Source organism: Molossus molossus, unplaced genomic scaffold, assembly GCF_014108415.1.
Source record: "Molossus molossus isolate mMolMol1 unplaced genomic scaffold, mMolMol1.p scaffold_m16_p_12, whole genome shotgun sequence".
Taxonomy (NCBI): Eukaryota; Metazoa; Chordata; class Mammalia; order Chiroptera; family Molossidae; genus Molossus; species Molossus molossus.
In genome coordinates, this window is record NW_023425347.1 from 15,596,127 (window position 1) to 15,623,619 (window position 27,493).

General features: G+C 35.5%; 1 protein-coding gene across 3 annotated transcripts; it reads left to right on the plus strand.

Annotated features, from left to right (window-relative positions):
* On the plus strand, positions 1–27,493 carry SLC35B3 (solute carrier family 35 member B3). 3 transcript variants are annotated; one of them, XM_036256974.1, is made up of 11 exons: positions 11–98; positions 2,267–2,374; positions 3,430–3,720; positions 6,726–6,847; positions 10,151–10,305; positions 11,624–11,731; positions 17,972–18,069; positions 20,763–20,855; positions 21,247–21,358; positions 24,215–24,284; positions 26,688–27,493. In XM_036256974.1, the coding sequence occupies exons 3-11, from the start codon at positions 3,520–3,522 to the stop codon at positions 26,836–26,838; spliced, it is 1,110 nt and encodes a 369-aa protein (XP_036112867.1). In that variant the 5' UTR covers positions 11–98; positions 2,267–2,374; positions 3,430–3,519; the 3' UTR covers positions 26,839–27,493. The 3 variants fall into 3 exon arrangements, with proteins under 3 accessions (XP_036112866.1, XP_036112868.1, XP_036112867.1); XM_036256973.1 differs by lacking the exon at positions 2,267–2,374 and having other exon boundaries at positions 1–98; XM_036256975.1 differs by lacking the exons at positions 2,267–2,374; positions 26,688–27,493 and having other exon boundaries at positions 5–98; positions 21,228–21,358.

Below are 27,493 nucleotides of genomic sequence, written 5' to 3' on the forward strand. Positions count from 1 at the left end.
CGGAAGAGGCGCGCCAGCGCCGGTCAAGCGAGGACCTTTGCATGGAGGTGGCTGCTGTGGCGGAAAGTGCAAGAGTAGGCCGAGAGGAGAAGCAGGAGGTGATGGCGATGGCCCTGGGGAGGGGGAGACGCTTTGGCCGGCGCCACCCAGGCTGGGGTCATCCTTCCAGGTGACACACCAGTCAGGAGTGGACGTGCCGCCCGGGCCTTTCGCCTAGTTTGGGACCCAGACCTCCTCTCCCCAAAGAACCTCTCCTCATCCAGAAAGAGCGTGCGGGGAGAGGAGGGGTCAGGGTTGAGAGCACGGGTGACGTCCCTGTATAAAGAGCGGCAGCCTCTGGTCACGGTTTCCAGGAGCAGCGTCTGCTGCTCTTTGCCCCTTTCCGCCCTCAGGCTGGGGAGACCTGCCTGCTGCCCGGGTCTGTGGACTCGCGGGCCTGCGGCCGCTTACAGGGCGCCCTGTCGCCCTCCGCAGAGGTATCAGTCGCCCGGGGTCCCCGGGACTGCGTTTTCGTTAAAAGCGGCTTCCGGGTTCTGCGTTAAGCAGGGTACGCCGCTGCCCCTTTGATTTGCAGTGCAAGGCGATCGATCCTACCAGGAAGTCGGCCACAGACTTCCACTAGAAGCTCCGCTGAGCTTCCAGTCTTTGCAGCGTATTATCTCCCCCACCTTTTGCTTTTCTTGTAAATATTGAATGAAGGTCCAATGGTTGGGTGTGCTAAGGGGGTTTTGTTTTGCTTTTAGTGTTGGGCATATTCTTCTACAGTAGGGTATCAGATGTCAAGAACTGATTTTTGGATAAGCATTTTCTAAATGAATTGGGATAGTTTGGGACTTGGAAGAGAGAAATATAGCTGCGTTTGAAAATACTTTAAGTGTTTTTTATATATATATAAACATTATATATATATATTCCTAAGTTTAGCTTTCTCCCTTGGAAAAAAGAAGAGTAACCTTCAAAAAGCACAGTTTCTTGAACTTTGGGTAATGATGTATGTACAAAGAATTGACACAGAATGTTGTTATTCTCTGTTTTATAATCACATCCCACAGGTCACAATTAATGTCTGGAGTCCAGTTAATCTAAATATAATGGCAAGATTCTTTTACTTTTATTAACGAGTGTAACAAAACACAGAATCAAGCTTATTTCAGTAACTTACACTGAAATGACATAATTTCCTCATATGTTACCCTTTTGTCTGGGAGACTTATAGGTTGGAAAAGACTAGATTAAGAGATTGAAATAATTTGACTTTAGTAGGTCATTGTAAATCGACAAAACTAATTATTTATAATTTTTTTAAATGTCACTATGTGCTAGAAATGCTACCTTTTTATTCAGTTTTAGCAGTTATTTGTGACTTCAGGTAACTAAAATTAAATATCTGTCTTGACTTCAGTAAGAGGCTTCAGGCAGTGATTCACAGCTGTGGGTTTTTTGTACTTAGTTTCAAGAGTTACTGTGAACTAGAGCAAAGCAAAATGTTGATCATTTCATTTGAAAACTACTGTTAGCTTTATGCTTGATTTTGTTTTTCCTGCACCATAAGGACATTGGCCTAATTTCTTTTAAATGTTGATCAATACTATTAATGGCGGAAGTGGAAGGGATATGGCAAACATTTAGGATCACAGTTATTGGGTGTCAGAGCTCACAGGGTCTTCCTGCATCAGTCACATGATCTGACCAGTCATGTTCTGATTAATAAAACTGCATTCTAAATGCAAAGCCTGAAAGGGCAGGTTTTCTGGTGCTGGTACCTCAATTAAGCAAAGGAAATTAGTTTATTTCCATATTCATTTTAGATGCTTTGTGGAAAATTTCAGTAGGGATGTTAATATTTTGGCACAGATGTCCAAGAAGTAACAGTGCTGGAGGGATTTAACTGCATATCTGACATAGATCTGTGGCTCATAAGATTGCCAATAGGCATGTTAGAAGTGGCAAGGTATTAGAAGAGATATACTATTGAGGAAACAGTGTTTACTAAAGTGTAGTAGAGTCCTTCATTTAATGTTACACTTTAAAGTTTACAGTTGTGAGTAAGCAAAACACAGTTTATTCTTGTATTATTATTTATTAATTGTTTTATTTTCCATACGAACAACTGTAAACCTACTTTTGCCCCACCCTATATACATGCAAAGAAAATCGATAGTCATCTATGGAGCCTTCTTGATTTTTTTGTGCAGACTAACAAAAAAGGATGTGTTTCCCAGCTTTTTCCAATCCCAAAGACTTTTTTCTTTTGTTTTTTAAACAGCTTTATTGAAGTATAATTGGTATTTTAAAAAAGCCTGCACATTTACTATATACAATTTGATGAATTTGGATATATACATATACCTGTGATACCATCACCATAATCAAGGTAATAAACATTCTATCACCTCCAAAAGTTTCTTTGTGTCCCCTTTCATGTGTGTTTGTGTGGTTAAGAACACTTAACATGAGGTCTACCCTCTTAACAGATTTTAAGTGCACAACACCATATTTTTAACTGTAGGCACTATGTTGTATAGCAGATCTGTAAAACTGATTCATCTTGTTTAACTGAAACTTTACACCCATTGAACAACACCCCCAAAGACTTTCTAAATTAAAGTGATTTTCTCCATAGAAAGAAAACTTTTTTCACCTAACAGATGCTGTTGCTAAAGCATGTCATCCTTTCTGTAGTCTGATAAGTCTAGTTTTCTGAGTAATTTACAGTTGTTTGATTTTAAGTGTCATTAACAAATATATTTTACATTCGTCTCAGTGTGTAGAGTAGCATTGGTTCTCTACTCTTCTGCAAATAAGGATTGACATAAATATTAAAGATGTCATGGGCTTTAAAAATTATATCCTTAGTCCTGGGTGGTTTGGCTCAGCGGTTAGAGCGTTGGCCCACAGACCGGAGAGTCCCCTGTTCGGTTCCTGCTACGGGCAGGTACCTCAGTTGCAGTTTGTCCCCGACCCCAGTTGGGGTTGTGTGGGTGGCAACCACTCGATGTGTCTCTCTCGCATCGATGTTTTCCTGTCTCTTCTCTTCCTCTCTTTCTCCTTCCCACTCTATCTGAAGATAAATGCGGGAATGTCCTCGGATGAGGATTTAAAAAAAAAATTATATCCTTATTATATTTAAAAACATAAAGGCATATTTACTTCTTTGATGAAATAAATACAGGGTTAGCTTTTGGTTTGTTGCTGTAGAAATGAGAATGGCATATGTTTAATGATGTATTGGTCTTTATAAAGTGAAGTTAAATTGGAGAGTTGACATTGTTTTTGGTTGATTGGAAGCTTGAATAGGGGAATTAATATATTAATATCCAGAGACAATGAGACTTACCTATATAATTTTTAAAGTGTGATTTGAAATATTTGGAGCCTAATACTTTATAATCCAAATGTTTTGCTTAAAGGCTCTATTTCCTTCTTTAGGACATAGCTCGGCAAGCAAAAGAAAAACTGAACAAAGAGGAAACCAACAAAGATACCTTTGGAAGCACTGAATGTGGCAAAATAAGAACAATGGATCTCAAGTTCAACAACTCCAGGAAATATATTTCTATAACTGTCCCGTCTAAAACCCAGACAATGTCACCACACATCAAGTCAATAGATGACATTGTAGTACTTGGCATAAATCTTAGCAAATTTAACAAACTTACTCAATTTTTTATATGTGTTGCTGGAGTTTTTTTATTTTACCTCATTTATGGATATTTACAGGTAAATAGTTATTTGTTTATGGTAATTATTTATAACAAGGTCAAAAAGAGCACATTATAGTTTGTTCAAGATATTTTTCCTTATTATAAGTTACTGATTTATTCACAAATTTGAGCTTTTCAGTATAGTAATAGAAAAGGGCTTCCGAAAAGTAAGTGCTGAAAACAGGTCACAGTTTCGAAATTTAATATTTTAAGTGAAGGAAAGGGAGCAAAGGCAATCTTAAATAATTTAAATTATGAAAAAATTTGAAATATTTAAATGTAGATAATTGCAAGCATGTGTTTATTTTTATTTTATTATTATTTTTTTAATCCTCACCTGAAGATATTTTTCCATTGATTTTTAAATAGAGTGGGAGGGAGGAAGGCAGGGAGAGAGAGAAAGATATGGATGTGAGAGAGACAATCGATTGGTTGCCCCTTGACCGAGAATCAAACCCATACACCCATAGCCCTTCAGTCTGCAGACTGATGCTCTAACTGCTGAGTCAAACCAGCCAGGGCTATTTTAAAAAGTGAATGATTCAAGTATTGATTGGAATTTTGGAACATAATTCTCCAATAAAATTGGATGATAGCATGATAGCACAAAAGCCATATTCCAGTTCATTCTTCATTCTTGGAGCTTAATAACAGGTCATTTTTGAAAAAGCATATCAAGATGTTTTATATTTTTCCAAGGGTATCTCTTTTGTTCTGTGATCATTAAGTCTTTTTTTTTAAAAAAACACCTATTATGTTTTTATTCTTGTTGGTTTCTTTTTCTATTCTAACTTTGCCAGAACCTTATTTTTTTGGAATTGGAATTTTTTTTTTTTTACCTGTGCCAAACATTTCTTACATTGCCACAGTTTGGCTCACATTTGCACTGTACTGTGGTATAGTTGTATAAATTTGACTAGCAGTAAATTCCTGACCTTCAAAGATATTGTCTGCAGGGGAGGTCTAGGCTAGTGTAAACAGAATGTTTGAATGGACTAATAATTATTAATGGTCAATTTATTAGTATTTTCAGCCATTACTAACTTTGCTTTTTTTATGCAATCCCTAACATGAGAGAACCTTTCAAATTCAAAACAAGGAAAGTGATGTGTTTTTTTTCAAACACAGATATTTCTGGTATCCTGTAGTGTTAATCAAAGAGAGCTTAATCATTGTACTCTTTTTTCATTGTCTTAAAGAGATGACATATAAAATGTAAGTATAAAGAAGGTGATTTGTGACTATTCCTTAGCTTATAAAAATATTATGAACAGTATTATGTAAAACAAAAACATACATTAAAAATCTTAATTATAATAACTGATTTACCCACTTCAAAATGGTATCAAAATTCAGATATCACAGTGAAGAACAGTAAAATCCAGTACATTTTTATCAAATAAAGGTTAGAATTCTTGCTGAAAAACATTTTTTTCTTTAAAATATTGTTCAACAAATAGCTTGAGAGCAAAGTTAGTCATTGCAAAGGAAAATAAATTAGAAATTTACTGTATAAATTTCATTAATTTTTTTCTATTAATGATCAGGGATTTTAATTTATAACTAACATGCAAAGTTTCTTTTAAAATTAGGTAAATTGCTATAATCATGTTTGTAACGTCACTATCACTGTGAAAACTGACATTGTTATTAACTTACGTATAATTGCATGTTAAAATACTTTAAAGAAAATGGTTGGAGTTTTATAATGAAGTTTACTGTATATATAATCTGAATGCCAAAATACTTAATAAAGCTATTTTCATGTTTTATAGTTCATAAACCAGAAAAATTCTAAATACTTTGTAGATGTACTTGAGATGAAATCTAAATTTGAGGAATTATACAATATCCTAAATGTACCGAATCCAGTTCAGGGTCTGTTTAGAAGCTATGTTTAGTTTTTCTTTAAAAAGAAATTTGTGCATAAATTTCATCTTTTAAAAATACAGTTGAAATATATATATATGAGGAAATTTTGATTTTTTTAATTAAGGAAAATAATTTTATTAGAACCCCTCTTAATGACTTGTTAAGAATGTCTTATTAAGAATTAATGTAAATGTTACTTCAGCCCTGGCCAGTTTGGCTCAGCGATTAGAGCGTCGGCCTGCGGTCTGGAGAGACCCGGGTTCGGTTCCCGCCAAGGGCACGAACTTCGGTTGCAGTTTGTCCCCGGCCCTGGTTGGTCGTGCGGATGGCAGCCACTCGATGTGTCCCTTCACGTCGATGTTTCTCTCTCTCTCTCCCTTCCTCTCTCTCCCTCCCACTCTATCTGTACAAAAAATGGAAAAATATCCTCGGGTGAGGATAAAAAAAATGTTACTTCATGGTATAACATTATGTTTAGGCAAAGTAATCATTTCCTCTACCAGAAGAAGTGTTATGTAATCTGTGGCACAAGTATTCAAAAAATAACATTAAATTGATTTGAACTGATTATAGTTCTATACAAAAACAGGCCTGAGATAATAGACTTCTTATGAAATATGCTTTTTGAATAGTAAATGAGCTCTTAAATCAGCTACCTTTCTCATTTTGGGGGCAACTTTTTTAACTTTGGTCTTTTAAAAAAGAGAGAGAGAGAGAGGAAGGGCTCTGGCCAGGATGTTCAGTTGGTTAGAGCATCATCCCAATACACCAAGATCGCAGGTTCAGTCCCTGGTCGGGCACATGTAAGAATCAACCACTGAATGTGTAAATAAGTGGAACAACAAATCGATGTTTCTCTCTCTCTCTCTTTCCCTTCCTCTCTCTTTCTAAAATCAATAAGTTAAAAAAAAGAAAGAGTAAAAAGCATACAATAATGTTGCTTCATAGCTATCCCTCACCTTTTTAAATTTTCTCCTAATTTTCATACCTGGATATCTAGTGTCACTTATTTGGAAAAGTTTCCTAAGTTCTCTAATTAGAGAAGTTTCATGATTTGAGTATATTTTTAAATGTTGTGTTTATAGGAATTTATTGTGAGGAAATTGGTCTGCCTCTTGAACTTAACAGTATTCATGTATCTTTTGACAGGAATTAATATTTTCAGTGGAGGGTTTTAAGCCCTATGGCTGGTACCTTACTTTAGTACAGTTTGCATTTTACTCCATATTTGGCCTAATAGAACTTCAGCTTATTCAGGACAAAAGGAGAAGGTATGTGGTTTGTTTGTTTTTATGTTTGACAGTTAAGTTCACTAGAGGTAGTTAATTTTTTTTTTTTTGCTTTATGGGCATACAGAGTGTATTATACATGAAGTATACATTTTCCATTAATAAAACATATCTAACACCCAAGCAATTTTATTAGTATAAACAACTCATTTAAAATATTAAATATAATATTTTCATTATACATTGAAAAAAGGAATCTCTAAGTGTAAGTTATCAAATAAAAACATAGTTTAAGCACAACTTGTAAATATATCTTGAAATGAGAGAGTATTCAGATGTACATGTGTGTTTTTGTAAATTTCACTGAAATAGGTGTGATTATTGAAAGATTTACAATGTTACTACATCAAAGTGGTGAAATGAAATACCAATACCTGTTTTTATAGTGGCTTTTTAAAATTTATAGTTATGTTTTGTTTTGTGAGATATATTTCACTTAACATTGTCATATTTGTAATGTCCAGTGGCTGAGATTGCATTCTTAGATATCAGAAATGTCATAACATTCCTTTTCATCAAAACCAAAGGAGCTTGTTTGATAGTATATTTTAAATTGGCCATCTAGATTGTAGAAATACTTCCATATTACTGGTATTTAGAACAATATGCAATAAAACCTTACCCCTGATTATAATTAGAACATGGTGAGGAAATTGAATATAAGTTTTTGGTAAATGTAAGTGTGGTTATCCTGACATATTAGAGCCTAATATGTGAATATTTCACATATATATTGGGCAGTTTAAAATGTAATAAGGAACTCTCTAATACTACTGTACTGATATTCTGTCTTCATTGTTATACATGTTTAATTCTCCAGTGAAAATAAAAAAATTTCACCGCTTTTATTTCTTACATAAATGTTTCTGGTGTTTGTATGAAGATAGCTAAAATTTTAAGTATTTACATCTGTATCTTCAGTATTTCTTCATGGGCCTGATTTTACCTGTCATCCTCTCTATATTGCCAATAAATTATTATAGCTGTGATATTTAAAATGTTTGAATTTGAAAATGTTTTCTTCATTATTTTCATGATCTGAAATGCTACAAGACTTAGCCATAGGTGATAGGATAGAAAATAATTAAATATATCCATCAAGACTAATACATAAGGAACTCTGATGATTCATCACCTATTGCAAACTGCTGGACTTCTGTTGCTTCTAAAGTGAAGTAATCTAATCCTGTCTCTATTAAATGAAAAGTGACAAAGAAGCTGCATCTCCTTGACATTAAATTTTAAAAAGATATGCCTCCCTTTCAGCTACTCAAATGAGATGGAGAGTGGGGCCCAACCCATGTTTATCCCAACCTTTCAACCACATGATCATACATATTTAAAGTCAGTATCATCTGTGTTTGATCTAAATGTAAGTGAAGGGATTTGATAGAAGAATGTATAGATGTATAATGAATATGAATTGAAACCTTTTCATTCCAAGGCACATAAAAACTATTTAGAAAAAGTCTTTGAAAGTTTGTTACAATGAAAATATACCTAATCTTGTATTTCTGAATTTATTTCTGAGTATATACCATTTCAGAATTTAAGCTCATTAGACTTTTGCTTAGTTTTTGTGATTCTACCTTTGTTTTTATGAATACCAGTGTACTTGAAAGAGTACAGGATTTGGAGCTAGAAAATAGGGCTCTGAGTCTTGTACTGCCTGCCTTTTATTAGCTCAGTCAAGAGCTCAAGGGAAGTTTCTTAAATTCTCTGTTTTATTTTGAGGATCAAATATGGTCATGTGTAGTGAAGCCCATCACTACTTGTTATTTTTCAATAAAGATTACTTTACAACTTTATTAATTACTTTATGTGAGTTTTTAATAAAGGAGATCTGTCAAATTGGGATGTTAAATAAAAACAGAAACAATGGGAGTCCTAGAGACAGGATGATGAGCTCTGCACTTCCTCAGGTAGGATGAGAAAGCAGACCTAGAGGAGTGCTGGGATTTCTGAGATCATTGAGCAAGTTGCTGTCACATTTGGAGCCTTTTGAATTTAGGTTTCCTGAGTTTCAGGCTGGCGACTTGTTTGTTTTCTTCTACCTGTGCTATGCTGCTTTTCTAATCACCATTCCTTGTGATTTTTCTGGCTTGAATTTTTTATTTTCTGGCCACTGTTTTACTAATATGACATCTATCCTTACCTAGAAAAGCAGAGCTCTCCTGCTTCCCTTCTGATATCCACTGAGGGTTAAACCCCACGAACAGCACAAAAGTCAGTGTGTGTGCACTCTGATGCATACAAGCATGCCAAGTCATTTTCTTGTGGATTTTAAATGTTGACCACTGTATTAGTAGTTAAGTAGGAAAGGCCTCAAAATTGAAATGTAAGTGGAAATGATGCATTCTAATTGAATTTTTTTAGTAAATTATTTTGCTTTACATCTAGCAATATAAAAATATGAAAGAATTTTGTTGCCTTGATTTAAACATGAACATAAATCCCAAAATAGAAACTAGATCGAAGGAGGCAACATAATGTAATTACATGAAAAGTACTTCCTGTGTTAGTCACACCAATGTACAAGATTATTTTAGAGTACTAACTGGTCAAAGTGAGCATATGCTCTTAATGATAGCTCAAAATTCTGAAGATGCTAAATCGATAATTTCCTTTAGAAAGTCCAGACAGAACTCAAAGTAGAAGATTTGGGACCATAAGGAGAGAGTCAGATTACTCATCAGAAAAAGTTGATTGCTGTAACATTTTAAAGAATGCAGACAGAGATGACTCATAAGATAGTATAGTAATAAATATTATGTCCAGAGTTTTAAATGTACTTTTTCTAGAGAAATTCTGCTCAGGTTACTCTAGCAGAATGGATGGATGTATTTTTCCTAATGCTAGATGGAAACATTAAGAAACAGAACAATTTAGAAGTTATAAATTAGTGAAGGTGCCTTTTACCATTATAGAGGCCAGAATTGTTTTTAATTTTAATTTTTTTCTAAATTTAGTCAACATAGTTTTTATACCTTACACCTACAGTGAAAATCTAAGTGACTCTCTAATATGCCACTTTTCACACAGTTGGGAGTTCTCACTTAAGACTGATTAAATAAGGGTGAATAGTTGTTTGGTTTGGTTTTCTAGCAACATTCTTTTACTTAAGTAAACAATGTTATAACGTTAAAATAGTAATATTTTTACCAATATTTCTAGAAATATTAAACAAATAAAAAGAGCAAATAGACATTTACACATTGTAAACACATTATCTAACAAGTATGAATTGGGACCAAAAATGAAAATTTTAAAAATTGTCTCTTACAGAATACCAGGAAAAACCTACATGATAATAGCTTTTCTAACTGTGGGTACTATGGGGTTATCAAATACTTCCTTGGGCTACCTGAATTATCCTACCCAAGTCATCTTCAAGTGCTGCAAGTTGATTCCTGTTATGCTAGGAGGAGTTTTTATTCAAGGTATAGTAATGATGTATTTTCACCCTGTTTGAAATTAGTAGAATATGTTATAGCATCTAGCATTAGGAAAAATATTAAACTTTGGTAATTTAATGAACATTTTAGATATTGCAACAATTCTGAGTATATCATAAAAATAAAGCATTATAAAAATATAAAAACTTATGTTCTCTACCTTAGTATCTGAAATCACTGATTTGAACTCAGAATAAAAATATTTCATTTTATTTTTTAATCTGGGATCTACTTATATTTCTAGATATACTGTATTCACATATTGAAGGCCTAGCTCAGAAGTACCTAAGTACCTGGAAAGCTCATCTCATCTCTTTCCGTCTTGTAGTCTTCAGGGCTTTGCTCTCTACCTCCATTATACAAATGAACAGTTTTCATCGTGAAGTAAAGCTTAACCTGGGCAGGACTGCTTTTTTTTGTTGTTGTTGTTTTTTAACCAATTCTGCTGGCTTCCTGATTACCTAGAGCCCCAACCACATTACAAGCTATGCGGAAATAGCAGTAAAGGAGGAGGCAATGGTAGTGAAAAGCAGCAGAACAAGTTGTTGGTATCACCGTCGTGAGGAATATTCATGTTTTGATAAGCACATTTTCTGTATCACTGACATCCTTATACAGCCTGACTTCATTTTGTGCATTAGATGCCTTCCCCCAAAAGCCTTTTTAATGAAAGCATGACAGTGAACTACTTTACGTACAATTTCAGGATAACTGTTCACACAGGAACAAACAATGATCTCAATCCCTATTAAAAATCACATTTAACGTCATAACTAAATGAGCATGTATATTTCCTTACAATCCTTCCAGAAAGTTACACTACATGGTTTGTTATTTAAAAGTGGATATATTAAAATAAGTTAATCCTCATTAAGCTTGCAGCTATTTGATTATGATATTTGCAAACTTAAATAGTTATAGCCTGAATAATTACTTTGTAATAATGGTTACTTTGTAAATGTATAAACTAAAAGAAAATTCATAGCCTTATTTTATACATAAAGAAAAAGAGGCATTCATTTCCATAAACTTCTTAAATGTTCCTATTTACCCACTACCATATCAGATAACAGATAAAATAGAATGTCATATCTAATTTATAAGGACACATTGGTGCTCCCTGAAAATTTAATTTTCAGAAGCCCTTTTTTGACTGTCTAATGACTTGACCTAAGTGTTCTTCATATATTTTTGACATTAGATATAAAAAGTGGACTCTGGTATCCTTGGTTAAACACATAGATCTAACACTATGCTGAGTGGGTCCTTCTACCTGAGGTTGACTTACATTTCTGTCACACAGGCAAGCGTTACAATGTTGCAGATGTGTCTGCTGCAGTGTGTATGAGCCTTGGTCTGATATGGTTCACCCTCGCTGACAGCACGATTGCACCCAATTTCAACCTGACAGGTAAATAATTTTATTGTCTTCCTACATTTTTTAGGCAGTTTGGTTTACAGTAAGAAATTTTACAATTTCAAAAGGATTTTAAATGATGGTATGACATCTATAATTCTCATATCTAACATAAAGTTTTCAGACTTTCCAAATAAGATGTAGTAAAAGTATTACAACTCAGGAAATATAACAATTATTTTTAGTACTCATATATTTTGACATGACAGAGAGCTGTTTGCCCAGTTAAAACCTTGTTATCAAGTACATGATAGATCAGTTTCTTATGGGCTGAATTGGAAATACACATGTGAGTTATAGGAGAATCACAGTAATTTTTTTAAGTTGAAACTTGCACATATATTTTGTCATTGTTTTAGCTAAAAAAGGCATGATTTGTTGTTCTTTGTATTTTTTTTTAATTTTTATTATTTTTTATCATTTTATTGTTAAAGATCTTTCTCCTTTTTTCCCCATTGACACCCTCCTCCCCATGCCCCCTACCCCATCCCGGGCTTTGTTGTCGCTGTCCATTGGTTATGCGTACATGCATATAAGTTCTGTAGTTTATCTCTTCACTCCCCCCAACACTCCTCTTCTGAGGATTGTCAGTCTGTACCCTACTTCCACGTCTCTGTGTCTACCGTATTCCTCAGACTGTTATGTTCATTATATTACACAAATATGTAAGATCATGTGGTATTTGTCTTTCTGCTTGGCTTGTTTCACTTAGGATGATACTTTCCAGGTCCCTCCATGTCGTCTCAAAGGATAAGAGATCTTTCTTTCTTACAGCCGCATAGTACTCCATTGTGTATATGTACCACTGCTTTTTTATCCATTCATTTACTAATGTACACTTGGGCTGTTTCCAGATCTTAACTATTGTAAATAGTGCTGCTATGAACATGGGTGTACATATATTCTTTCTGATTGGTGTTTCAGGCTTCTTAGGGTATACTCCGAGAAGTGGGATCACTGAGTCAAATGGCAATTCAATTTTTAAATTTCGAGATAACACCATATTGTTTTTCATAGTGGCTGTACCAGTCTGCATTCCCACCAGCAGTGCACTAGAGTCCCCTTTTCTCCAACACTTGTTGTTTGATGCTTTGTTGATGGTGACCATTCTGACAGGTGTGAGGTGGTACTTCATTGTTGTTTTAATTTGCATCTCTCTGATGATTAGTGATGTTGAGCATTTCTTCATATATCTCTTGGTCATTTATATGTCCTGTTTGGTGAGGTGTCTATTCAGCTCTTCTTCCCATTTTTTAATTGTGTTCTTTGTCTTCCTTTTGTTGAGTTGTATGAGCACTCTATATATATTGGAAATTAACCCCTTATCTGATGTATCATTGGCAATGATGCTCTCCCACACAGTGGGTTGCCTTTCCATTTTTATAGTTGTTTCTTTTGCTGTGCAGAAGCTTTTGCGTTTGATGTAGTCCCATGTGTTTATTTTCTCCTTTGTTTCTGTTGCCTTAGGTGATGTATCAGTGAAAATTCTTCTGCGTATGATGTCCAAAATTTTGTTGCTTACATTTTCTTCTAGGATTTTTATGGATTCACAGGTCACATTTAAGTCTTTTATCCATTTTGAGTTTATTCTTGTGTATGGTGTAAGTTGATTGTCTAGTTTCATTTTTTTGCATGTAGCTGTCCAATTTTCCCAACACCATTTAATAAAGAGGCTGTCTTCACTCCATTGTATGCTCTTGCCTCCTTTGTCAAATATTAATTGAGCATATTGCCTTGGGTCCATTTCTGGGTTCTCTGTTACTGGTCTATATGCCTGTTCTTATACCAGTACCAGGCTATTTGATTACAGTAGCTTTGTAGTATAACCTAATATCTGGTATTGTGATCCCACCTACTTTGTCCTTCTTTTTTAAGATTGCTGTGGCTATTCGGGGTCTTTTTTGGTTCCATATGAACTTTTGAAGTATTTGTTCTAGTTCTGTGAAGTATGTCGTTGGTATTTTGATGGGATTGTATTCAATCTATAGATTGCTTTGGGTAATATGGACATTTTAATGATGTTAATTCTTCCAATCCATGAACAGGGTATATGCTTCCACTTTTTTATATCTTCCTCTATTTCTTTTTTCAATGTCATGTACTTTTCTGCATGTTGTTTTTTGTTTTTATTTATTGTTAGTCCTCAACTGAGAACAATTTTTCATTGATTTTTTTTTAGCTAGAGTAGAAGAGAGCGAGGGAGAAAAAGAGAAAGAAACATCTATGTGAATGAGACACATCGATTGGTTGCCTCCTACACAACCCCAGCCAGGTCAGGGATCAAACCTGCAACCCAGGTACATGCCCTTGACCGGGAGTAGAACCTGCGACCCTTTAGTCTGTGGGCTGACATTCTAACTGCTGAGCCAAACTAGTCAGGGTGATATGCTGTGCTTTAGTATTAAACTGGGTGATATAAATATGGTCATAACCTTACCATGCTTCAATTTTCTAGTAGTGTGCCATGTGGAAATTTTTAAATTAATTTTAGATTTGTTCACGAGCAGAATAGGTATTATAGTATGTTTAGAAATAAGTAAGAATAAAATATGTGTTAGAATCTTGTTTTCATTCTAAAGACCTTATGGAGAAATTATTTATATATACATGTTATCCTTAACTATTGAATTTTACTCATAAGATTATTTTAGTATCATCCCGTCATCTACCCTGACATTAATAATATTTAAAATATCTAGCTCTGGCCTGTTTCACTCAGCAGTTAGAGCGTCGGCCATTGGACGTAAGGGTTAAGGGTTTGATTCCGAGTCAGGGGCATGTGCCTAGGGTGCAGGTTCGATCCCTGCCCTGGTCAGGGTCATGCGGGAGGCAGCCAGTCGATATGTCTCTCTCACATCGATGTTTCTCTCTCTTTCCCTCCTCCCTTCCACACTATCTAAAAATCAATAGGAAAATGTCCTCAGGTGAGGATTAAAAAATAAAATATAATAAATAATTTAGAAGGTTGTAAATAAATAAAATATCTAGGTCTTCAAAGGAACTCTGGGAGAACAGGAAAAAAATACACACACGTTTGTATAGTACAAAGTATAGTAAGTGTAGTGTAATTGTATAATTATTTGTGAGGAAAAAGCATTACATAGTGAAGAAAGTCATTTACATCAGCTTCATATTCTTACCTGTTGTTAGTCAACCTTTGTTACTAATCTGGTTAACGAGGCTGAGTAAGAGATTTGAATGTAACCAGTTCATTCAGCATCTTGGAGCCGTCCTCGAAGAACCAGAGGACCTGGTAGAACCTCTTACGTCTGTTCTGTCCCCTTGGGTCATTCGAGTGCAAGAGATCCTTACTTCAGTGAGCTTTACTCAGAAAGCTTCTAGTTGCAGGTGTTTCTAACATGGTTTACATTTTTCAGAAACAGTTTGTTTTCATGTCCACAAATCTAAAAGGAAGATTATATTTGAAAACTAAGGAAATTGACTCTTCTACTTAATGAAAAGGCAGTTTTCGACAAGGCACAGAACTTGCTATCAGAGGCATGGCTTCACATTCTGCTTGGATCACTTAGAAATTGAACCATGGCTAGAGTGCCACATTCCTTTGCGCTTCCCTTACCCAGAAATGATGATGATAGTACCTCACACAGGGGATGAGGAAGAGCTGAGATGATGAAGTAATGGGTGTGAGAGCACGTACACTCGGTGCGGTGGGGGTGATGGTGGTGATGGAAAGAGGTGGTCTGTAACATCTCACTATAGCTAAAGTGAATTAGAACCTAACCATTTTTTAGCATTAAGAATAGTTAATGGGCCCTGGCTGGTTTGGCTCAGCGTTTAGAGCATTGGCCTGCAGACCAGAGAGTCCTGGGTTCGGTTTCAGCTAAAGGCAGGTACCTCGGTTGCAGTTTGTCCTCAGCCCCGGTTGGGGTCAGGTGGGTGGCAACCACTCGATGTGTCTCTCTCACGTTGATGTTTCTCTCTCTCATCTCCCCTCTCTCCCTCCCGCTCTATCTGAAGTTAAATGTGGCAATGTCCTCGGGTGAGGATATTAAAAAAAAAAGAATAGTTAATGGTCCTGGCCCATTTGGCTCAGCGGTTAGGGCATTGGCCTGTTGGCCAGTGAGTCTCAGGTTCAATTCCAGTCAAGGGTGCATACCTCGGTTGCAGTTCGTCCTCCGCTGTGGTCGGGGTTGTGAGGGAGGCAGCCAGTTGATGTGTCTCTCTCAAATCGATGTTTCTCTTTCTCCCTCTCACTCTATCTGAAGATATATAAAAAAAAATCCTCAGATGAGGATTTAAAAAAGAAATAATAAATTAAAAAAAAAAATAGTTGATGACCCAGCCAGTGTGGCTTAATGGATTGTCATCCCATGGACTGAGAGGTCCTGGTTCGATTCCTCATCAGAGCACATGCCCCGGTTGCAGGCTTGATCTCCAGTAGGGGGTGTGCAGGAGGCAGCCAGTCGATGTATCTCTCTCACATTGATGTTTCTGTCTCTTTCTTCCTCTAAAACATCAATAAAAACATATTAAAAAAAATTATTGAAAGAAAGCATAGTTGAACATTTATCACAATCCTTGATCTATAAAATTATGTTATCTAAAGGAAGTTAGATTAACTATTACAATGGTTAAGATAGACATAAATAAAACTTTGATTGTATGAAGGGGTATATCAGATTTATTTATTAACATAAATGTCCACCTTAAAATATTCCCCTTGGGATATAATTCAGGTATTGTCATAACAGTATTTCATGTTGCCCTGGCTGCTTTCACTCGGTTGGTTGGGCATTGTCATGTGCACCGAGTTGCGGGCTCAGTCCCCTGTAGGGGTCATGCAGGAGGCAGCTGATCGATGTTTCTCTCTCACGTCGACATTTCTCTCTCCCTCTCCCTTAATGTCTCTCTCAAAAGATAAAAAATTTTTTTTAGAAAAAATATTTCATGTTGCCATTGTTCAGAACAATTTTAATGGAATGTCTTTGAATAGCCATTTTTAGGAGCGAGGCCATTGTTTTCTGGATTTTCAGTAATACCATGTCTTTTTCTTTTGAGGACAGATTTGATATTTGAAACAAGTAAAAGAACATTCAGAATCAAGTTTGGTGAATAAAAATGCATGAATAGGTAATTCCTAAGTTAGATGATAGAAAGTCAAATTGAAGAATAAGTATGAAAACTTGAAAATTCTCTAGTGCCTATATGTGTACATACATTTTCTGCTCTCTTTGATTCTTTTCATTAAAAAAATAAAAAGAGAAAACTCCCTTAAATTTCATCAGACTCCCAGATGTAACCAAGGCTGCTCTTTTTCTATAAAGCACCATGACAGGTGACCAGTGTCCTGAAAACTCGCAGTTTAGCACCTGCTTCTCTGCAGATATGCACATCTGTATGAGTGTGTTGGTTTCTGGATTTGTTTATGCCAGTTGTACCTGTTATTATAATTATGCAGTAATTACATGTTTGTTTGAATTATTCAAACTGAGGTTGAAAAAAGAACTGTTTTTGTAAAAACTAAGTTAATTGAAACAATTTGGTTGACAAGTCAGTAAAAGCACAATTACGTGTGGATGGAAGAACTGTAAAAATTGGGAGATACCATAAAAATACGAAAGGATTCTACACCCTGATTGTTTCAGAAGTTCCTGAGTTTTTGGTGTACTATATTTTTATGCCTCGGGTACATGAAATTGTGTGTGTGTGTGTGTGTGTGCGTGCTTTTTAACCAAAACAACTTGGAAAACATAGAGAATGTGTTGTTTGAGTGTGGTTTAAACAAAAGAGAAAGGGAAGAATTTTATTTAGGATCCCTACTGAAAGAAAAGACCTTGGCAGCTGCATTCATGTTTATGTGTTTTAAATTAAACATTTTAATAATAAAGGTAATTTTTTTATGATTTCCCTCTTCATCTGATTTTTTAATTAAACGACTGACCACCAATCAGTACATCTTCTAGGGATTTCTTCTATATTTCACACTGTTTCTTTCAAACATATAATCTAGCAGAACAATCCTTTGACATGAGAGGGAAACACAATAATGGTGACAGCATCAATGCAGTTATTGGTGTTAGCTACTTTTTTTTAAGGCATCGCCTATGTGACCTGTGTGCCTGTTACAACTGGTTGTAGACAAAAATACTCAACTTTGTGGAACAAATGTGATTAAGATCTTTTGTTTTTAGCCCAATTCCATCTTTGAAAAATCTTGATTATCATTCCTATGCTTAAATAAGGAGGTGGTTTTCTTCTTGTGCCTTCTTGAAGGTGTGGTCCTTATTTCCCTGGCGCTGTGTGCAGACGCTGTCATTGGAAATGTTCAAGAGAAGGCCATGAAGCTGCACAATGCCTCTAATTCCGAAATGGTGAGTATTCTAGTACTTTTTACTTAACATCAGACACTGTCAAAATGGTGATACACTTAATTTTATTAAGTAGTTACGGTATTGAAGACTAGCATTGCATTTTAAAACTAGTGTATCATTGTTTTTATAAAAGTAATGCATCCAAACATAGAAAGATAAAAAATAAAAATGCTGCTTATAACTTATGGTATGGTATTTGATAAATTTTTCCTCAGTGATAAATATTTTTAACATTTTAAAAAAAATTACTTGGTACATCATTTTTCTCCTGTCTTTGTATTTGGTATTATTTTTCATTTAGAAGTTTTTAATTTTTCTGTGGTCCAGTTTATCTTTTCCTTAAGCTTCTGGCTGTATTTTATTATTAAAAAGGGTTTTCCTGACACTAAGATTTAAGAATTTTACCCAAGTTGCCTCTTAATTTTATGATTTCCTTTTTTTATTAAATCTTTGATCCACCGAAAACTAAAAATTTTCTTCCATAAGGCTATTCACTCATCTCAATATCATTTATTGAATAATCCACTTTTTCAATTTATTTTAAGTGCCTTCTTTATTACTTCATAATCTAATGTAGCATCCCGCATTGTATTCTTTTAAATTTATTTCTGTACCAGAACCACATGATAACAGCAGCTTTATCATACATTTATCCTCTTTTAGGACTAGCCACCATTGTTCCTTTTGTTTTTCAGAGTATTACTACCAGTAGTTATTCTTGGGTGTTCATATCCCCAAATAAACTAGAAATCCCATTGGTATTGTGTGTGATTGGTATGGCATTGAATTATAAATTAAATTAGGGAGAATGACATCTATACCCTTGATTCTTTCAATCCAAGACTAAGGTATGGTTTTCCTTTTATTCAAGTATTCTTTTTAAAATGTCCCTTAGATTTTAAAGTTTTCTTCATATCAATCTAGCATATTTCTTTTGAAGTTAATTTTTGGTATTTCACCTTTTTGCCATTGTTACCACAAATAATGCCTTTTCTTCCAACGTATCTTCTAACTGATTGGTATTTGTATATAGGAAAGTGATTGTCTCTGTGTTTATATTAATTTTATAGCCAGATATCTTGCTACACAGACAGAGCAGACTACATTAAGGATATGTAGGACTAGCCTTTCCTGTTTCTTTGTTAGTGTAGTGTGTACACTCTAGGGAGCCCTTAGAGACATAGGAACTTTAGCCTTGGTCAGCATTTTTTTGATCATCACCACCACTCTTCCTAGATAAGGTGAAGATAAGAGAATTAAGGAAGTGTAGGTAGTTAGAAAGATAATATAATACAGTGGTTAAGACCAGAGGCTCTAGTCTAAGATAGCTTCAGTCCAGATCCTAGTTTTACTACCACTTTCATTTGGGGGAAACAGCAATATCTTTATGTTTTAGTTTCTTCATCATTAAATTATGAAATGATGATTAAAAGTACTTACATCATAGGTTGGTTGTGAGAAATAATGGAATAATCCATCATTAGCACATAACAGGTACAGTAAAATCTTGATATAACGGACTGATTTGGGCGAGGGGGTGTCCTTGAAAGTCGAAAGTTTGTTATGTAATAAAGTAGGTTTTCTAAACGCGTATGTTAAAAATATTGACTAATTAGTTTACCTGTTTTTCCTCATGTAGATACGTTTGTGTAATTAAAATCAAGTATGTATGAAAGGTATTGCTATAATTTGAAATTCATACTGAATAGGTCTAGTAAATGCCCGCATTCACCAGTCCAGAGAGCAAACAGATGCACTTGGCTGGAGTGTGGCTTAGCGCACGTGGGAACGTCGGCCTGCACACATTCAAACTGCTGCAGAAGTTACGCCACGTAACAACAGGACCAGTTACCTGGGTGCAATGCAGTGTGATCGCGTGCTGATCATTCGCATTGTTTACAAGCAGTGACTCTTGGGTTTAAATATGTAGAACATAGTTGTTGATATGTAATATTTATTTACATCAACAAAATTACAGTGTTTTTTTAACTTATGGCCTATTTGCTAAAATTTAAAATAGCAGTGAATTAATACCAAAAAATAACCTGTTAAGTTCATTATAACCAAATCTTGGCTAAAAGCATCTTAAAATTAGCAGGGTGTAAATTTTCACATATGACATATGGTCCATTAAATCCGAAGTTCGTTAAATCGAGGCCCACAGACCAAAAATTTACTGTAAGTTTGAATCTGATTCTGCTTATGGGGAATGTAACAAACTGGGATGGAAAGATTGGTAGGAAAATTGCAAAATTAAGCAATAAGTATGCAATATACTGCTTATTTTTGTTATACTTTAATGTATTTGCAAACTTAATGTTTTAGTTTTTTCATGTTTAATAAGTAGCTATACAGCTTTTTTGTTGTTTTTGTGTATGTTTTTAGAGTCTTAGCATTAAAACCTGGTTTGAATTTAGTAATTAGCCAGGCAAAAAATGAATAATTATGTAACCATATACAAAAGGATTGGTAATGCTGTGCAATGTTGCATATAAAATAAAGCATTGACTTATAGTTAGGATCAGCCATCATTTCGAGAAATTTAAGCCATATTTGAAACAATGCTGTTACTTTAAAAATGGTTTGTTCTACAAATTTAATTGATAGGTTAATTGAGCCACATGTTGAAAATTCTTCATTTTCTACTTTTGGTCTGATATCACTTTTTTCCACTTTATGTTTATCTACTCTAGGTTTTGTATTCGTATTCAATCGGTTTTGTGTACATTTTATTGGGACTGACGTGCACTAGTGGATTGGGCCCTGCAGTAACATTTTGTTCAAAGGTAAACACTAATCACATCTTTAAAAATAAACATCTAAATAGTTTCCTCCATATATCTAATTCCCCATGTTCAAAAGAATATGTAATTTGATAACTCCTTTATATACAGATCAGAAATTATTTCAGAAATGAAATGATTTATATTTAAATTTATCCTTGCTCCTACCCTGTAAGTTAATGTTTAAGCTATTCATGACGTAGAAGTTACAGATTTCAAATTTCATCATTATTTTTCCATTAAATCAAAACTAAATAAGCATCTTTGCTTGACTGCATTGTTGCATGGCTTATTATTGCTCAAGAAGTTGATTAAAATTTGTGATTTTTATTTCATTTGTAATACCTCAGGGTTTGTTTTGAATTTTTCTCACAGGCTTTTTTATATGTTGCAGAATCTAATTCAGACCTACGGTTATGCTTTTCTTTTTTCCCTCACTGGGTATTTTGGAATCTCCTTTGTTCTGGCTTTGATTAAAAATTTCGGTGCACTTCTTGCTGTAACAGGTAGGAATGATATACTTACTTAGATTATGAAATAAGCATTTAAATGTTCTCTGATGCTCTTTTCCAAAATCTAAAGGCAGCATTTACTCTTTATTAAAAAGAAAATTGTCATATTTCACCAGTTTATTCCTGAGCTTATGGTATTTTTTTAATTCTAAAGAAAATTATATTTAATCTTAATTTCTCATTTGAAGGTTTAATTTTAAAATCAAATATATACATTTATCTAAATAGTAACTTTTAAATACATTAAAAGAACTTTTTATTCAAACGAATGAAGAGATGAACAACTTCACAGAAAAGTAGTAGCTTTATACACTTTAATTTATAACTGAAAATTACAGTTTGTTGAATTTAAATTGTGACAGTTGTATTTTGAATAATGCTTTGAACACTTTCCAGGACATAATCAGATGAGCTTCTCTTTTTACTAGCAATTATTAGGCACCTGCTTTGTGCAGGGACTTTGCTCACACTTTAGAGGAATGGAATTTGTATTTGTTCTGCTTTGGAGGAGCGAGGGGAACAGATGAGGGGCTACAGGTGAGGTCTAATGAGGGCAACAGACGGCTCCCAGTGCTACCTTGTATTGTTTGCCCCATGAACAGTACGGGTGACCAGTGCTCTTGGTGTCCCCTGTGGAGGGAGCCCTGAAGCCGGGCTCGCAGGCAGTGGGAGAACTCTAGTTGGCCGGTTCAGAGAAGGTGGAGCCCATCCCAGCTCTGATGCTTAATGACGGGACCTGGGGAGTAAGTCTCTCTTCTCTGGGCTTCAGTTCTCTCTTTTGTGTACTGATTGGTTAACTTTGATCATTTCCAGCAGAGATCTGTAGAATTTGAATTCATAATACATATATACATTAGTAAGTTTCTGATTTTAATTTTCCGTGATTTCTAGAGGAAAACTATTACCACAGAGTAAATTAAACAAATGAACAAATACCTCTCTCTTTATACAAGTATACTTGCGCCATGGATGGTTTGGCTCAGCAGTTAGAGCCTCAGCCAGTGGACCAAAGAGTCACGGGTTTGATTCCGGTCAAGGGCATGTACCTCAGTTGCAGCTGGGTCCCTGGCCCTGGTCAGGGTTGTGCGGGAGGCAACCAATCGATGTGTCTCTCTCACATCAGTGTTTCTCTCTATCCCTCTCTCTTTTTCTCTCCTCTCTCTCTTTCTCTCCCCCTCCCTCATACTCTATCTGAAGATAAATGGAAAAATACCCTCAAGTGAGGATTTAAAAAAAAAAGAATGTATTTGCTTTCTAACTTTTCTCTTTTTTTGCTCTGGTATGACTCTCTCCTTACAATTTACATTCCTAATGATAATAGCATGAATTTGATTGTAGATCAAGCTGTATCACTAATATTTCAATTCATCTCATGCTGTCAAGAAGGATTGCAAATTAATATACTTAGTTTGGGTTCTAATTTTGCTTGTAAAATAACTGATTAAAGGTGATTGTTCCATCAATGGTATGCATTGGTTGAGCCCCGTGGTTCGTATAAAGAAATGTGAGATACAATCCTGATCTTGAAGGTGCAGGCTGGTTTATTTCTCTCTCATGAAAGAAATCCAGAAGTGGGGATAATAATGATAGCTAATATGCACATAGCCTATTTCAGGTATTTACATGTATTATTTATCTTAATTTTGAAATGACCATATTATGTACTCACTGTTATTGTTCCATTTTGCAAAATGGCAAACTTAGACACAGAGAGTTTAAGTGTCTTGCCCAATAGCCAGCTGGCTTGTAAGTTGCAGAGTCAGGATTCAGCTGAAGTGGTCTGCCTCCAGCCCTGTGCTCTGACCCTGTGCGCTAGGCTGCCCCTCGCGCTGTTGCGGTATCGCCGTGCTCATCAGGAACCAGGCTCCTATGTGCTCTGCCGTCTTCATCCTCATCTCAGGCAGTGAGATGGAGAGAAGGTGAAACACGCCTTTCTCTTGATGGAAACTTCCTAGAAATCAAACTCCTAGAAACAGCACTTCTCACATTTTCATTGGCCAGAACCTCATCACATAACCACACCTAGCTCTAGGAGAGACTAGAAGATATGCCCATTTTTCAAGAAGGGTCTTTTTATTAAAGTAAAAGAAAAGACAGATTTGGGGAATCAGACTCTGACACATTTCCAGACATTTTCTTCATTTGGTGGTCATTCGTTCATGCCTTGAATATTAAGTGCCAGGAGCTACTGAGTCTGCGAATATAAGGATGAACGAGGCAAGGAACTAAGTAAAGCACACAGTCTAGCGGAAAGATTGCAACTGATAATGCAAAGTGAGGGAAAAGCTATAATGGAGATATATGCAGCTTTCCTGTCTCTGCCTGGGTGGGACTGGGGAGGAAGGTTTCAGGCCTTACAACAGACTTGGAGGTGATAACTTCAAGGATAAAGTAAAAGTTAATACAGACAAAGAGTACTGTAAGGATTACTCATAGTCTTAACCAGAGATGATGACCACTATGAAGATATTAGGTTGCTACTTTTAAAGGATAACCCTTGCTCCACCTAATCATAACTTCTTTGCAAAAGCCTTTCTTTCCTGCCAGACTAAGTAAGTCTCTCTAAGGGATGACATGCCCCCTCGTGTCATGGCCTCCATCAAGCATTTATTGCAGTTGTGCTTTAACATTTATGTCATATTTAATGTCTGTACCCCTACTAGACTACAAATTCCACAGGAGCAGCAACAGTGACTTTTTGTTTGTTTAGTTTTGGCTTTCTCTTGTTTCTTTGCACCTCACAGAGATCCTGGCACACAGTGGGCTTTGTAAATATCTGTTGAATGAATGATTTCCAAAAGATTTCTGGGATAGTATGCACATTCTAAACCAACCTTTTCCTCCCTACAGTGACAACAGGAAGAAAAGCAATGACCATTGTACTTTCATTTATATTCTTTGCCAAACCATTCACATTTCAGTAAGTACTTTTTAATTCAATAAGTTTCTCTGCATTTAGATACTTTGTTTCACATGTCCTCTGGAACGGCCTTAATTCTTTATAAAGCATATATTTTTTCTCTGCCCCTAATTTATTGATGTCTTCTGCTGTTTCAGAAATGTATGTAATTATTGTATAGAAGTCATTTTGTACACTTAAATTCTCTAACCAGAGTCCCAGAGCAAATGTGATCCTGTTTGCAGTATGAATGAATGTGAGTGATGTGTTGAGATTAAGGGATTCATTCGCCCTTGCCCTTGTGCAAATATAAATTTTATAAATATATATTTATATATGTTTGAAATTGTTGGTTTATATGCTGCCTTTTCTCACCAAGGAGTGAGGTAGAGAAGCACTGTGTCGGTTGTGCTCTGATGATTTAGTCCGCGGCTCTTTGTGAAAACCTTTGCTGTTTTCTTCACTGTCAAGATGCGTTTGAAATTAGCATCATTTAAACTTACTTTGACTGGGAATTGAGAAGATTCAAACCTAGAAATTATCAATGTGTAAAATTAAAGGGAACCACAAAATAAAAGTCCATCTATGTATTGTTTTCTATAAATTGATTACTCTTTCTGCATGTGGTAGGTACATTACATTATATAGTAATCTTTGTCAGTTTCCCTTTCTCTGGATGTGCCCCTTTTTATCTCTATTTTCTACCCCACTGGGAAGACTAGTTGGATGGCTGTATTGTATTTGCAAGATGGCCTTGGGCAGATTTACGAATCCTGCACTTGAATTATACTTGTAAGACTTCTGGTAGGAGTTGGACTTTGAATTTTCTATTATCTTAAAAGTCAAATGAACTATATTTAGTATTTTATAAAATACCTATTTCTATATGGACCTAACATTAAAAGATATGAAATGCTACAGTGGAGTAGAGGCAGCCTCTTTAATAAATGGTGTTGGAAAATTGGACAGCTACATGCAAGAAAATGAAACTGGACCATCAACTTACACCATACACAAAAATAAACTCAAAAAGGATAAAAGACTTAAATGTGACCCGTGAATCCATAAAAATTCTAGAAGAAAAGGTAGGCAACAAAATTTCGGACATTCATACGCATCAGAATCTTCAGTGATACATCACCTAAGGCAACAGAAACAAAGGAGAAAATGGACACATGGGACTACATCAAACTAAAAAGCTTCTGCACAGCAAAAGAAACAACCGTCAAAATGGAAAGGTAACCCACTGTATGGGAGAACATCATTGCCAATGATACATCAGATAAGGGGTTAATTTCCAAAATATATAGAGTTCTCATACAACTCAACAAAAGGAAGACAAGGAACCCAATTAAAAAATGGACTGAGGAGCTGAATAGACACCTCTCCAAACAGGACATACAAATGGCGAAGAGACATATGAAGAAATGCTCACTAATCATCAGAGAGATGCAAATTAAAATAACAATGAGGTATCACCTCACACCTGTCAGAATGGCCGCCATCAACAAATCATCAAACAACAAGTGTTGGCGAGGGTGTGGAGAAAAGGGGACTCTAGTGCACTGCTGGAGGGAATGCAGACTGGTGCAGCCACTGTGGAAAACAATATGGTGTTACCTCAAAAAATTAAAAATTGAACTTCCTTTTGACCCAATGATCCCGCTTCTAGGAATATACCCTAAGAAGCCTGAAACACCAATCAGAAAGAATATATGTACTCCCATGTTCATAGCAGCACTATTTACAATAGCTAAGATCTGGAAACAGCCCAAGTGTCCATCAGTAGATGAGTAGATAAAAAAGATGAGGTACATATACACAATGGAGTACTATGCAGCTGTAAGAAAGATCTCTTATCCTTTGAGACGGCATGGAGGGACCTGGAAAGTATTATCCTAAGTGAAACAAGCCAAGCAGAAAAAGACAATACCACATGGTCTCACTTATATATGGAATATAATGAATATAACAGTCTGAGGAATAGGGTAGACCCAGAAACACGGAAGTAGGGTACAGACAACCCTCAGAAGAGGGGGTGGTGGGGGGTGGGAATAGATAAACCACAGAACTTATATGCATGTATGCATGACCAATGGACATGGACAACAAAGCCGGGGATGGGGCGGGGGTGGGGAGGATGGGGTGGGGGTGGGGGGGATGGGGAGGAGGGTGTCAATGGGGTAAAAAAGGAGAAACATCTATAACAAAAATAAAATTAAAAAATTAAAATTAAAAAAAGATATGAAATGCTTTCTGATCTAATCTAAAACTACTGTTTTTGTTTTAACACTATTATTGTAGGCTTCCCATTGCAACATTTTATTTTATTGCATAGTTTTAGTGAATTTATCACCAAATTCTGTGGTCAATAATAAATTGTAACCTTAATATTAATCTTTTTGTATTTCCCTTTTCTCTTAGGTACATATGGTCCGGTTTGTTAGTTGTCCTCGGTATATTTCTCAATGTTTACAGCAAAAATATGGATAAAATAAGATTACCATCACTATACGATCTGATAAACAAAACTGTGGAAGTGAAAAAATCAAGGACGTTGGCGCAAACTGTATAGGCAGGGGTTCTTGCTGTTCAACATAGAATTCTGAGGGACCAATCAATCATCAATTACCTAACTTTCCGAAGGGATTATTATGAAAACCAAAGGATCTAAGAGCGTGCTCTCCATTGTGATGGGACCACGTGCAGGCGGTCCTTTCTTCCGAGCAGCTGGACTGTTGGGCGTCTGCAGCCACATCCGTGGAATGATGTGTCAGTACAAAGGACTGTCATTATTAGCAGTTTATTGAGAATTCACTGGAAATGGGCCATGTTGTAAGACTAATTAGACACCTTTACGGCATATCAGAGAGAGAGGCAATAGCAGACTGTTTTGTCCTCATTCCGTTTTGGTGGTGTTATTTAAATTGATTCTCTGTTATAAGAGTGAACTGATGATTTAAAGTCTAGAGAGAGTAACTTCACTATAAATAAAAATTATTCTGTGATTTTTTTTTTAAAGAATGCGTTGATAGAATCTTTTATGAAGAAGGAAGTGAAGAATTGGAGTATGACTTGACATGAACTTTAAAACTTAAGGCTTTCTCTGATAATTTAAACATATTCTTTAGAGAAAACATGCTTTAAGTTTCCTGCGAAATCCAGACAATATAGTAAAAGGAGTCATCATACTGCATCCTGCAAGTATATATCACAAGAAAAATTTGCTA

Bases quoted from the DNA above. Each gene is read 5' to 3' on its own strand.
- SLC35B3 (XM_036256973.1), top strand. From the start codon at position 42: ATGGAGGTGGCTGCTGTGGCGGAAAGTGCAAGAGTAGGCCGAGAGGAG. The intron at 20,856-21,246 runs GTAAACACTAAT...TATATGTTGCAG, and splicing joins CAGTAACATTTTGTTCAAAG to AATCTAATTCAGACCTACGG. The intron at 24,285-26,687 runs GTAAGTACTTTT...CTTTTCTCTTAG, and splicing joins GCCAAACCATTCACATTTCA to GTACATATGGTCCGGTTTGT.